This window comes from Acomys russatus, chromosome 13 (genome assembly GCF_903995435.1).
Source record: "Acomys russatus chromosome 13, mAcoRus1.1, whole genome shotgun sequence".
Classification (NCBI taxonomy): Eukaryota; Metazoa; Chordata; class Mammalia; order Rodentia; family Muridae; genus Acomys; species Acomys russatus.
In genome coordinates this window covers 14,509,861-14,524,353 of record NC_067149.1, presented here as the reverse complement: position 1 = coordinate 14,524,353, position 14,493 = coordinate 14,509,861, and the positions used below count along the sequence as shown (strand labels likewise).

The 14,493-nt window shown below is 47.6% G+C and overlaps 1 protein-coding gene across 1 annotated transcript in view; it reads right to left on the bottom strand.

Annotated features, from left to right (window-relative positions):
* Positions 1-6,895: 6,895 nt before the first annotated feature.
* Alms1 (ALMS1 centrosome and basal body associated protein) overlaps positions 6,896-14,493 on the bottom strand; it is an 87,116-nt gene continuing 79,518 nt past the window's right edge. The window contains exons 16-21 of the mRNA XM_051154661.1: positions 14,072-14,275; positions 13,517-13,758; positions 12,907-13,060; positions 12,078-12,141; positions 8,119-8,218; positions 6,896-7,278 (exon numbers count right to left, since the gene is read on the bottom strand). Of these exons, the coding sequence (XP_051010618.1) occupies positions 7,234-7,278; positions 8,119-8,218; positions 12,078-12,141; positions 12,907-13,060; positions 13,517-13,758; positions 14,072-14,275 (809 nt within the window). The 3' untranslated portion in view covers positions 6,896-7,233. The remainder of the gene's footprint in view (positions 7,279-8,118; positions 8,219-12,077; positions 12,142-12,906; positions 13,061-13,516; positions 13,759-14,071; positions 14,276-14,493) is intronic.

The following is a 14,493-nucleotide window of genomic DNA, read 5'->3' as shown; positions in this document are numbered from 1 at the left end:
ACATTGCCCAGGGGACTCCTGGTTTTTTCTAAGTGTCTTTGGCCTGACCGTGCGCTTCTCCTGGAAGTCTAGCTGTCATCGTGTTGTGACAATGTATGGAGAGCAGTGCAAAGGTTATCAAATGATGCCGCCAGCGTGTGTATCTTAAAATGGCTAGCTCCAGGCATGTGCACGCCTTTACTCCAGCACTCAAAAGGTAGAGGGGAGGCAGGAGGCTCTCTGTGAGTTCAGGGCCAACCTTACCTACTTAGCAAATTACAGGCCAGCCAGTGCTACATAATGAAACCCTATGTTAATAATAGTAATTTAAAATTTTAATGGTTAACTTTAAAATTCGTAAATGTCTTCTCCCAATAATTTGAAAACAGCAAGAAGCCTAATATAGAAATCTAAAGAAAGAGTGATGCTCTCTTTCTTTCTTTCTTTCTCTCTCTCTCTCTCTCTCTCTCTCTCTCTGTATGTGTATGTATGTGGGCATGTGCATGCATGCATGTGTGCTTGTGCAAATAGGCCTGAACTCAACCTCAAGTGTTTTTTGCGACAGTGCTTCTCACTGGCTGGAATTTGCTGATTTTAGCTGCCTGGCCTAGCTGGCCAGCAAGCCCCAGGATCCAGTCCTCTTGGTTCCCCCATTGCTAGGACTGCAAATAAAAGCCCCTGACACCCAGCCTGTTGATGTGGGTTCTGGAAATATGGGGGCTTGGGGGTCAAACTCAGATCACTTTACTGGCTCGGCTATCCAGGCCCCGCTGCAAAGTTCTGTGGGGGAGTGAGTGGCTGTTGTGTCCTCTGCCGTCACATAGCCACAGGAACGTGGAATGCACCACTCTAAACCTCGACCCCCTGGTGCCAGAGGCTCTGAGGGGTCTTCTTGGCCAGCTTGACATTACATTCTGCAATGGAGGACACTAATAATGCTTAGTACTTGTCTTAGGAACTTAGTGCCTACTAAGCATAAAGCATGTAGGAACTTAGTGAAAGGGGTACTTCCATCCATATTGGGGTGGGCAGAAATTCAAAGAACCCATGAATTTTGGGCATTCCACAGAGTGGCAAAACGTAGACTTATGGTTCGTACAAGGATTCGCTTATGCTTGTGTAAGGTTAAGAGACTGGTGTTTACCCCACAAAAGCAGGAAGGAATAGGGTGTGGGCCAAGATAATTATAGAGGTTAGTGACTTGGATCCAATGGTGAGAAAACCTGGAATGTTGGCTCCAGACTTGCTATTCCTTCAGCCAATAAATAATTTCTTCAATTTGAAGGACACGTTGTATTCCGAAAATGCTAAACGTGTAAGGACGTTAGCACTTCCAAGCATCATCGCAGTGTCCTGTCTGAGGATGTAACCAGCTGTCTCGTGCTTCCCCTTGGTCATGGACTGTGCCCTCCAACTGTGAGGCAAAGTAAACCTCACTAAGGAAAAATATCTCCTGTTATGTAAGAGGTTATTGGTTAAAGTATAGTCTAGTTTTCCAATATGGTTTTTGCTTTCCAGATACATGCATTCACCTGGGCACACACACACATATACATGCTTTAGGACATGGGTATACACAATTGAATTCTGCCAGCCCAGCCTTCTTCAAACCTCCTGTGCTTGCCTGCCTTCTTCTCTTCTCATCTTTCAAAATTATGGTAAATGTATATAACACACAGTTGGTGGTTTTTTGTTTTTGTTTTTTTTTTTACATGTTGGGGATATGTTTGAAGACAGGGTTTCTCTGTTTCTCTATGTGGCCCTGGCTGTCCTGGAATTCGATCTGTAGGCCAGTTCAGGCTGGCCTTGAACTGATAGAGATCTGCCTGCCTCTGCTGGGATGAAAGGTGTACACCACCAGCGCCTGGCTTTATCGATTTATTGATTTATTGATTTTCTGCCTGTGTGAGAGAGTATGTGTATAGTGTGTGCCTGTGTGGAGGTCAAAGAACAGCTGTGGGAGTCACTTCTCTCCTTCCACAGTTGTGGGCCAAGGGGTCAAACTCATGTTGTCAGACTTGGTGGTACATGCCTTTACCTGCTAAGACATTTGGGAGGTGGGAGCAGTGAACTCTATTGATGGCATTCAAAAGAGTAGGACACACCACTTTCCCCCACTGCCTCAGACACCCCTCCCCCACTGCCCCGGGCACCCCTCCCCCACTGCCCCAGGCACCCCTTCCCCCACTGCCCTGGGCACCCCTCCCCCACTACCCCAGACACTCCTTCCCCACTGCCCCAGGCACCCCTTCCCCACTGCCCCAGGCACCCTGCCCCACTGCCCCAGGCACCCCTCCCCCACTGCCCCAGGCACCCCTTCCCCACTGCCCCAGGCACCCCTTCCCCACTGCCCCAGGCACCCCTGCCCCACTGCCCCAGGCACACCACCTTCCCCGCCTCTCACCTGTTTCTGCCTCCTTGCCTCCCTTTCTCATTTCTATCTTGTTTTCCTTTTGGAAGCCTTTAGATTTTTCTTCTCTCTGATCAAGAGTATGCTTTTGTCTTTTTTTCATTGTTTTTGCTTGATGTATAATCTCTTGGAATTCCTGATTTTTGCATTTCCTCTTTCCTTGAAAGGCACTCACTATATTCATAGGGCCTTAGTTAACCATTCAAGCTTTATTATGTATCTTTAAATTCTATTTTTAAATTTACTTCTTTGTGTATGAGCATCTTGGCTGGGTATGTGTATATGCATCATGTGTCTGGAGGCCAGAAGAGGACATTGAAACCCCAGGAACTGGAGTTATAGATGGCGTGAGGTGCCATGTGGGTGCTGGGAACCAAATCTATGTCCTCTGCTAGAACAGCAAGTACTTTTAACCACTGAGCTATTGCTCCCACACTCCCTTGGCTCCATTATCATATCATATACCGTAACTATCTATCAATCATCTTTCTATCTACTATCTGTCTAACATGCGTCCACATGTCCCTAAGCAATACTTACCTTTGCTTGTTTAAATTTATTTAATCGATTGACTATCTATCCTTGTAGCCCAGAATAACCTCAAGCTAATGATTCTCCTACCCAGTTTCCCAGCTTTTGAACGTATTCTGCATTGTTTCTAATTAATTTTCCTACCTAGAATTCTTTATACCACTTGTCATTACCTAGTCTCCTGTGAAAAGATGTGAGCTGTCCCTGCTCATTGCTAAGCTATGAAGACGCTGCCTTTAACCTTTCTGGATGAGCAGTGTCCCGGAACTCAGCTGTTCTTAGTGAATGCACATTTGCTCAAGCTGTACTTGAATGTCACTTTACCCCGCCTTTCCTGGCCAACTCTTGTGTGTCAAATTTGCCAATCCACTGAGCAAAAAAGGGTGTTTTGTTTTGTTTTTTAATTTTTAGTGTGCACTTGACCAAAGCATGAAAACTTTCCATTTTTACGGTTCAGATGTTCTGTGAAATTGCCTGTGTCTGTTATTTAGCTAATTTCCTACATTGCCAATTTTGAAAGTTGACTCATATGTGCTCCTTATATATTCTGCATACAAATCTTTTGTTGGTTACGTGTGCTGCAATTATCCCCCACTGTGTGTGTGTGTCTGTGTGGTGTGTATGCATATTTGCGTGTATGTACGCTTGTGTATGTGTGTGCGTGCATTTGTGTGTGTGTATGTGCGCACACGCACACACATGTACATGCAGGTGCCTATGGATTGGTGTGAGTGTGGGGGCTAGAGGTCAATGTCAGGTATCATCCTCAATTGCTCCCTACTTCATGTTTAAAGATTCTGCCATGTGTGTAAGTGTGAGGCCACCCTCTCCTGCCATGAGTAAGATCCATCTGCCAGAGTGGAGGAAATTTATGAATAAGAAGTTGAATGGTAGCAGACATGAACAAGGAATACCATGGTACTTTGATCTCAATGAATCTTGTGACTGAGGGTCACACTATGCTAGAAGTCTAAACAATAGCTCTTCAGTGGAGTTCACATCCCTCAAGGGGCTTGTTTGACTATGATGTACCATCAGGTCATACATGTTTTCATATGAAACTTGCTAAATAAACTTTTGTGATACTCAAAATATCTTTTAACTTTATTTGCATGGGTGTTTGCTTGTATGTATGTTTGCGCACCATGACCAGGCAGTGCTCCCGGAGGTGAGGTGTTGGATCCTCTGAGACTGGAGCTATACACTTGTGAGGTGTCATATGGGTGCTGGGAATGAAGCATGGCTCCTCTGGAAGGGCACCTAGACCTCTCAGCCACTGAGCCATCTCTTCAGACTGCCACTTGAGTTTTTGGACAGGATCTCCCACTGAACCTGGAGCTAATCTAGGTGGGCTGGCCATCAAGCTTCTGGGATATGCCTGTCAGCTCCACAACACAGGGATTACAGCAAACACTGCCCCAGCCTTTTATGTAGGTACCGGGGGTTGAACTTGGGCCCTCATGCTATACGCCAAGCACTTCATTGAGTGGGCCATCTACCAAGCTCTAGATTTTATAAAAAGCACGTACATCTATTAAAGCCTGTGGGTCTGGTGGGCAGAACATTCCTTGTACTCCAGTATAGTCACCTGCCCTTCTGTAAAGGATTCCTGTGGCGCCTCAACTGTCCCATCACAGCTTGTGTGCTGCCTGCTCCGAGTGTCTACACGCATGTGCACAGTCCCTACTTGCACACTGCTACTTGGGGTTAGCTATTGTCTTACTTCTGTGATCAAACAGCTGAACAGAAGGAACGCCAGGGTTTGTTTGAGCTCAACATTTGAGGGTACAGTCTACTGTTTGGAGGAAGGCATGTTGGGGCGTGTGGGTTTGGCTGTGATGGCAGAAGCCATGTGGTGGCTGGGTGGGCGGGCAGGTACACAAGTCCACAGAGAGAAAGCAGAGAAAGATGCCCTATGGTGCTCAGCTTGCTTTTTATTCAGCTGGAACTCCAGCCCATGGATGGTGTCACCCACATTCTTCACCCATCTCACTTAAGACGGCTCTGGAAATGCCTCTGAAGACATACCCAAGGCATATCTCCTAAATTCCACAGCACAGCAATATTCTGTGCTTGGTTTAAGCTGAGCTACATAAAACTAGTTTCTCATTCGTCCACTAGGTTTTTGTTTTTTGTATACCAGTTATTCAAGTTCACCATCACCCTCTTCCTGCTAATCTGGATTGATCACTCTGTGAACCACTCCACAGAGTCCTACTGACCCAACCATGAGCTACATGCTGTGCAAGATCTTGTAAGACAACGATGCTTGTCTTCCTAGAGCACTTCAGTGGGCAATTCAAGAAGGAAAAACTCTCTCTCTCACTCTCTCTCTCTCTGACATGCATGGACCCCTGGGTATTTCTTAGCTCTCTGAAAGTTAAGAAGGAACTCAGGGCTACTGCTGCTCAGACTACCTACATTCCTTAGAAATGTAATCCCTTAACAGCAGCAACAACACACACAGAGAAACAAGCAGTCAACCAATGGGACTGGGTCAGACTTGGAAAATGGCCTCTTTAGGGAGTGATGGAGACGCCCTTTCCTAAGATGGGGATGTTTCTCTTGCAGGGCTGCAAAGGGGCTCTGGAGGCCTATTGGAGGCCAATACTATTTTGTAGAGCTTTTTCCCTGTGAGCTCCCTGCCCAGTCTGGCCTGCCAAGTGTCCTGTGATCACCTGGGAGATTGTTATATGCAAATAGCCACAGAGGCTAAAACTATCTAGCTCCTAGCAGGCACACTAATGATGCAGACTGGTCTGATTTCATAGCTGGACAATCACTTGAAACACAAATAGACTTCATGATGTCAGGCATGATTTGACATGCCTGTAATCCCAGCATTTGGGAGGCCAGCCTACTTAATGAGTACTTCCACCCCACCAGGCCTGGGTTCACACTGAAATTCTGTCCTCTTCACCCATACCCTCACTCCCAATTGTAGGCCCTAGTGGCCACTGCAGGACTGGGCTGTGCTGAGCCCTCCATAAGTAGACAGTAAGCAAGCGGTTCTAGAGAGAATCCAGTGAGAAGCAGGAGGTGTGCAGCCCTGGCCTGGGCTTGCAGCAGAGAGGCAGGCATGGGTCTCTGTGAGCCTGATGACACTGTCAGGACAAGCGTATGGCTCGCAGAGGGAGCAGGGGAGTGAAGTTTGAGCACAGATGGATCTATGCACAGTAGGGAAGCCACCTTGCGATCTAGGAGCTGACCATACTGCAGGTAGCGTTAAGTACAAGCCTACAAAAGACTTCGGCTCACATGGGCAGGGAGGCTCCAGCTCCAAGAACTGCTCTCTCATCCTGTTTCCATTCACCCTCAGGTGCCAGACCTGAATGTTCGGCCAGGGCATCTGAACAATCCTGTGCTGGGACCAAGCAATCATATTCAATATTTCCACCCTGCCTAAGCTGCCTTGCAAACTGGACTTTGAGCCAACCATTGCTTTCTATCTCTACTCTGAATGGTAACCCACTAAGCAGGAAGTCGTAGCCTTTTGGAGCTGAAAGGTTTCAGAGCTACTGGTGTTCTCATTTTACAGGTGACTGCACCTGACTCAGGAAGAAAGGTGTCCTTCTCTGCAGCTTCTTGGTATCTTTCGGAGCTGGCCACTGGTCTGGCTGGACCTAGCCCTGTAGGGGTGGGAGGTGTCGGCTGAATTTACAGTGCCTTCCTTCCTCAGCTTTGGGCTTTAGCTGTGATCCCAAGTTCCCCGGGAAGAAACATTTCTGTGTTGCGCCCAGGCACTGGGCTAACAGCAGTGTGGCAATCTTGACAACACTTCTCTTCCAGAAGTCGTTCTGTGTTGTGAATGCCGTTTCATGTGAGATGATGGGAGGGTCTGAGGCTTCAATTCCACAAATAATAGAGTGGAGGAAGACTGGCTGAAGAAGGCTGGGAGCCTTTCGGGGAGACTCTGGTGATATGCAGCCATGGACCAGACATTCCAAACAAACCCAAGGTGAGCAGGGGCAGACCACCACAGCAAGCTCTGACTCCATTCTGTGAGCCCATGTCTTACACAGCAGGGCAGACGCTGCCCAGCTCCCTGCTCCTCCCCAGATGGGAAAGAAATTACCTTCTGCTGCTTGCTTTGCTATGAGTGAAGCCCTAAGGCACAGCCTGCGAGCAAGACCTCAGCAGAGGGAGGGAGGCCTGCTTCCAAACCACCAGCTGCCATGCTGCAGTCCCAGATCCCACAGCTACTAAACTACATGGAGACAAAGACAAAACTTTATTAAATCATACTCATTAAAGTATAAATTAGCTTCTTTGGGCTTATAACACAGTATACCCAGGCTCTGAGTAGTCTCATGTCAGTCCCACGGCACTTTTCTCCCCAGGAGCTGATTGGTTACCCTCTGTGGAAGAAAACACAGGAAAGAAGTCACGTGCAATAATGTCACAGGTAGCTGGACAGCCTCACCTCAGCTCACTGCTCAAGAGACTCCAACGACTGTCCATGTTACTCACCTACCCACGGTAGCAATTAGGAAAATGTGTTTCCTGGAGTGTTTTGGAAAGATGGTCTATAAGCAACGCCTATTACTTCTCATAATAGAAACAGATAATCTAGGATGCTGATACACTGAGCAGCCCATCACTGACAGTACCCAAGCACAGCAAGGGCCTCAGTGACGCTAACACAGCAGGCAGACCATGCAGCTCCCGGGGTCTCTCCCAATGCCCAGGCTCCTGGGTGCTCAGACAGTGTTCAAATCTCACACTAGCCTGTCTGGTATTCAGCTTCTGACTTCTGGAGTCCTTTGAAGTGTAGTGAGCAGCCTGGGAAGAGAAGAGCACTGCGAAGGACAGGACCCTCCAAGCCAGGAGCCAGTGTGGCTTCTAAGAAAATTTGCCCTAGGAGGTTCTTGGCAGGCTCCACTGCCTAGCCCTCACTCCCTGATGACTCTGACATTGTCCAGTGTATTTAGACAGTTCTAGAGACTTCCCACAGGGAATCACAAGTCTGGTACAGTTTAGGTATAAGGGCTAAACTGTCCATGTGAGGTCTGATTTAGCTGCAGCCTCATGGAGAGTGGCTCATAGCTAGCTCTGAATTGAAGGCTAATCACAGCTGCCTGTGTTTGAACTCTCAGAACTCGAACAGTCACTCTACTTCTCAAAAGCATGAGTCAGGCTGTTTCCCTCTGCTCATAAGCCTGCTCCCCACCTCCTGGAACAGTGTCGGCTCAACTAACCATTTTATAGTTCTGAGCTCGCAGTCGGTAGGATTTATAGTCTGATTTCCGCTTCTCCTCCTCTCTCTTCTTTGTTACTTCTGGAAGCTGCTCATAAATCCTTAGAAATGGCATGAGGGGAAAGACAGAAAGAAGTAAGGTGATCAGGCATGAAGGTAGGCAATGGCTCTCCCCCACACCTCTGGCTCTATGCTGCACAGGCATCCAGCATCTAGACAGGGCCAGCCCCTGTTGAGCACCCAAGTCCATGGATGTGGACAGCCTAGCCTGGGACCCACAGAATATAAAACACTGATAATTGTGCTTATTTCCAGAAAAAGAATAGAGGGAGTAGGTAAAATTCTGTTTTCCACACTATATGCAAAACTGTATAGTTTTACTATAACAAATAAGTATTACTGAGTCCACACGTACATGCACACAGACACATACCTTTCTGTATGCATACATCAGGATTGACTTGAGGAACCCCAGACCAGGCTGGAACTCAGTCTAGCCTTAGCTTACTAAATGCTGGAATTACATAGGTACGCAACACCATATCCAGCTCACACTGTATTTTTAACATGAGTATTTTGGCTAGCATACAAAGAAATGGACATCACTGTGACCTTGTCACACATCTATGTCATTGTGCTTTCCTTTTCCCCCCAGAGCCGAGGACCGAACCCATGGCCTTGTACTTGCTAGGCAAGCGCTCTACCACCGAGCTAAATCTCCAACCCCCATTATGTTTTTATCTGCCCTCCTCATCTGTGGAAGCAGTACGTGTACCAGGTGGGAGTTCCAACAGGGAGAGAGATAAACTATGGGATGTGGTGAGAGGCAAGAGATTCGCCCAAGACTCTGAACAAGATGGATGCGTGAAACTGGAGAGGTAACCAGCCACGCGGCACACATAATTAAGTTGTGATCTAGTCAGGGAATGAGCCGAAGCTTACAGCCTAGGCATTTGTTCATAAATACAAAGACTTGGAGTCGTTATTTCAGGAGGTGGGATGGGGAGAAAACAGCCGCAGTTACACTCATCGCTCTACTCCTGTTGCTGGTCCCCTTGTTTCCCAAATAGTGCCCCTTCTGCCTTCCTGATGCACACACTCTTTTGTCTCTTTTAGTCTCCCCTTCCCTCAAGGCTACTTGCTGGCCACTGTGACTACTGCTGCAATAAACAAGAACGTGGAAGCATCTCTGTGAAGCGCTGACATAAAGCCCTCCAGGTGCACACACACACACGTGGTATCGCTGGGTCATACGATAGTTTTATTTTCAAGGTTTGTTGTTTTTGCTCTGAGAAACTTTACACTGAGTCTTCAGTACCTGCAGCAGTTTACACTCCCACCCACAGCACACTTCCTTTTTCCTCGCCCTCACCAGCATTTGTTCTTGTTTGTTCCTTGACACTAGCCATTCTGTCTGGAGTGAGATGGAATTGCAAAAGAGTTTTGATGTGAACACATTTTCAATTATTAAGAACTGTCTATTTAGTTCATTGATGGCTTTTAATGGCTAGACAATCCTCTTAATTTATTTACCCTTTTGAGTTCTCTATAGATTCTACACAATAATCCTCTGTTGGGTGGTGTTGTGGAATGCCCCCTTGTCTCGTATGCCTGACACTGTTGCTGGTACTGTTTGGCAAGGCTATGGAACATTGCTGAAGAAATGATCACTAGAAATGGGTCCATTTCCTGTTCACACTCTATGTGACGGGTCAGCCAGCAGCCTGCTCCTGGCACCATGGCTGCCACCAGGACGGACTTCACCCCTCAGGAACAGTAGGCTCTTGGCAGCAGAACACCTAAGAGATGCAGAGCTGAGGGCTCTTCCCTTTGCTGCTTCTTTGCTGTGAGAAGCTTTAATTACATAAGATCCCATATCCAAGTCTTAGGATTCACTCTCGTGCTTTTCAGAAAGCCTTTGCATATCCCTGCATCTTGATGTGCATCGACTCTAGCAGTTTCAGTTGCTGTTGTATTGAAAACACAGGAAAATAAAGGCCAGTCCTAGAACAGTTGCCGCTGTGAAATACCACAGTGTGCAGAGAGAAGAGAAACTTATTCTGAGGAAAGGGCAGACAAGCTCCCGAGAGGAGTTCAGGCGGGTATCACGTTGGGGAGATGTACACTGGTAGAAATGGAGTTTGCAGAGCTGTGATCCAGAGGACAGGCAGGAAGCAGGAAAGGCAAGGCTGGGGTGAGCTTAGGTCTTAACAGTCGTGTGAAAAATGAGTGCCCCTAACTTCAAGCTGAAGAAGCCCAGTCAATATGCATTTGAAAACTTGACTCTGATTGAAAAAGAGTCTAAATTTCCAACAAAAGAATAAACAATATAATGTAAGGATCATGAAGCAGAGCATGTTTCAAGCGATGTTTATGGTGTGGGGGACACGCCTATAATACGATGGTGAATAAGAGAAAGCAGGAGTCAAACCCATACGCAGTATAACCCACTATTTAGGGAGCGTGTGCTGCACAGGACACTGTAACTCCCACTCCTAGAAACAAGACGAGTATCTGTGGGATGGAGGGAAGATGCTTGAGTAATATTTATTTTCTTCTACTTTTTTCCCCAAAGATTTTTATAATTCAAAAAACAAAATTCTCATCAAAAAGGAAGCAGTGCTGACAGTGGCGGCAAACACCTTTAACCCAGCACTCTGGAAGCACAGGCAGAAACAGGCGGGTCTCTGGGAGCTGCAGGCCAATCTGGTCTACAGAGCAAATTCCAAGCCAGCCAAGGCTACATACATTTGTCTCAAACAAACCAACGTTGATCAAAAACAAACAAACAAGCCAGGCACGCCTTTAATTCCAGCACTCGGGAAGCAGAGGCAGGTGGATCGATGTAAATTCTCGGCCAGCCTGGTCTACAAAGTGAGTCCAGGACAGCCAAGGCTACACAGAGAAACCCTGTCTCAAAAAAAACCAACCAAACAATCCATTACTTCACAAGCACCACACAGCTACATGACTTCTCATTAAAGCCAGCTCCTGTTGCTCCCTTAGAAAATGTCACCTCGCTTTTCAAAGGCATTCTCACCAGCAACATATGTGTTCATCAAACTGATTAATTAGTGAGTAGACAATGCTTGTAACAGTACAAGATTCACAAAGACTCCGTGAAAAACTGGCCTGAAGAAATGGCTCAGTCTTAGTGGTTGAAGGCACAGCTGCTCTTGCAGAGAGGACCTGGGTTCAATTCCCAGCACTGGTGTGGCAGCTCACAACTGTCTGTAACTCAAACTCCAGAAAATCCAATGCCCTCTTTTGGACTCTGAAGGCACTGCATACATGTGGTACACTTATACATATGCAGACAGAACATTCAAGTACACAAAATAAAAATAAACAAACCTTAAAAATCAACAATAACCAACCCCCCCCACCCGCCACAAAAACCCAAACAATATAAAGAAAACCTGGTCTCTCACATCCCTGCAGCTCAGCCATTCAGCTTTTGTTTCCCAAAGGTAACCACTATTAGCAATTCTTTTGCAACTTAGAAAACGATTTTATGCATGCACAGGTCTGCACAGGCACTCTTTTTAGAAGACTGCCAGTGCAGCAGTGGTCTGAAACTGCTCCTGAAGCTACCGTCACAGAGAGCAATCCATCACTTCTTACTCCGCTGGGGAAATTCCAGAAGTGAGATTGCTAAGATAAAAAAAAATGACCCAAGATAAATATTTACTTTTATTCCAAAATATCTTTTCGTTTCATCCAGATTTCTAATAGAACAAGCCCACCCCCAAGCATTCTCCTTCCCCTTTTAAACAGGAACCACTCAAACGCTATCGTCTAGTCTTCTCTTCCTTTCTTGTGCTGTGAGAAGCAACTGCACAGCTAACCTTCTCACGGGCTTCCAGTTGGGCATGCACCTCTTCCATCTCGGGGGCTGGGCAGCAGGGCCCCTGCTGCTGGCGGCCTGCTAAAGCTGCAGGATTACTCTTTTAGACTTACCGCTTGGTCCTCTGCATCATTTCCTTCTTTCCGATAGGCTTGTTCTTCTGGATGGCCAGGCAGACTAGACAAAAAAAGAGGGTTATTAGTGGATAGTGAGCCAGTGTGCGTAAGGAGAGATGTGGCATGGAAGGCGGGGTCGAGGAGCTGCTGCCCCTGGGCCCTGCCTTGAGCTGGCAGTACGGGGGACTGAGTAAAGAAAGAGCAAGGCCCAAGCCTGAACTGCATTAGGGGATTATGACCACAGCCTCGACTGGCCGCAGCCATAGGGTGAACCAAGCACAGGCTGGCTGACAGGAAAGGCTGGCAGCTAGCTGTAGGCAGGGCTTTCTGTTTTCACAGCTTTCTTGTGCTACTTTGCTGAGACTTGCCACTCAGTGTAACTAACCACTAAGGGCACAGAGACCTTGGCACAGGCCCCAGCTCTTGCACTAAGAAGAGTGTAACTTTGGGTGAGCTCTTCACTACCCCTGTAAAGTAAGAGTGTTAATACAGTGCCTTTCTTAGAGAGGTGCTGTGAGAACACCGCTGGGCAGACCTCACAGGGCTGTGTATCACTGTTTCTTTCCTATCTCACTCCGAAACCATGAACACAAGGCTAGTTCGGGAAAGAGCTATCCTACGGCAGCGTCTCCTTTAGAGATGCAGTGACAAGGCTTGCAGAACTGGCTGATGGGGGTCACAGATGTGTGAAATGCCAGGGCGGGCCAGTCTAGCAGCTAAGGAGCCTCAGCAGGCATCCTGGCCGTGGCCTGGCATCCAGCAGTACTCCTTACAATGCAGCTGCCACTCTCAGCAAGGCGACACGAGGCGGGCAGGGCAGGCGTACCTCTCCTAGGCAGGGGCCGCACTGCGTTGAACAGGGCCTCCCGCTCGTTCTGGAACAGGTTCTGTAGCTTCCTCTCCTGGACTAGTAACTTCAGGCGCTTTATCCGCTCCCCAGAGCGAGAGATGAAGTCAGGTCTGTGAAGCTGAAGTGCTTCCTAAGGGAGAGAAAAAGCCTCACAGTAATGACATGGCCCAAGGGCCAGGAAAACAACGCCTGCCCCAGAGGTTTGGAGAAGGCACCCTCAGGGAAATCACAGGAAGCACAGGAATGCCTTTGGGAAAAGCTGAAACCTGAAGTGGGGTCATCTGTAACTCTTCCAAATGTTTACGACACAGAGGACAATTCATTCTCTTCAAACAAAGTCATCATTAAGTATTTTCTTACCAAGGGGGAAGATCTCAGGGGTGAGCACTTGGGTAACACTGCAAGGCCCTAGAACAATGCGGTGTTGACCCCAACACCAGGCCTGACATTGCGCATAGCGAGCAGGGCCTTATCAGAACTCTCCCTTCTCAGATGCTGAGGATGGAGGGATAACTGAAGCCCAGTACGCCAGCCACACATCCCCACCCACATATGGCTAGAGCCAGCCTGAGGTCACGGTACCTACCTGCAGGGTTACTCTGACAAATGGCCTAAGAAAAACCCGGCCACTCTCTCTGCCTGGGCCTGGGCCTCCCAGGGACCCACTACTGATTTTCTCTTGCCAGTTCTGTTCCCTCAGTGGCTCCCTCCAGGGTTTGGTTTTGGTCACTGGTTCAAACCAGGAGATGCCAGAGCTGTAAATCTTGGGCACGTTTTCCTTCTTAGATCCAGACTTTCCATTTTCCACAGGAACAAACCATGAGACTCCTAATATTTTTGAGAAGAAATGGAAAGGTTTGTTTTGTGATAACTGTACCCAACTACGTCAAAGACATGTATGTAATGTTGACTTACACAGGACTTATCTGGTGGGGGTGACACTCCTAGGGTGCCCTTGAGTTGGTCTTAACCAACAGTAGGACTCTCTAAATGAAGTTCTAGTTACTTACAAAACATGCCAATGTGGTGGCTGGTGGCAAGTGGGTGAAGTCAACAGTCCTCAAAAGCAAGAGCTCAGTGTTGCAAGAGAGTGAGAGCTGGCTTTTGCGCATCTTCCTGCCACCCGGAGTTAGCAACTGACCTTCATGGGGATTTGGCTTGTTCTTCCTTAAGTTTCTGGCCTGCAGATAATTGGTAAGGAACTTCTTCTCTTTGGCGTTTTCTTCTGGCCTATAAGTTACATCACTGTCCTCTTCCAATCTGGCCTCACTAGAATTGGGAGTTGGGAACGTCATCCCAACATCCCGAGTGTATTTTTTGGCACCAGTCACAATCTCCAAGTTACCTGAGGAGAAAGAAAGATGCATCTGGGAGCAGACTGGAAGCCTGGCTGGCAGGCTTAGCCAAGTCTGGAGGTGAGTGAGGCCCCTATTAATGTTGTCTTCATGTATGTCTGTGTGCCATGTGTTCAGGGCCCGCAGACACTGGATTCCCTAGACCTGGAATTACAGGTGTTTGTGAGCCTCCATTTGTGTATTGGGAAGTGAACCAAAGCCCTCTGCA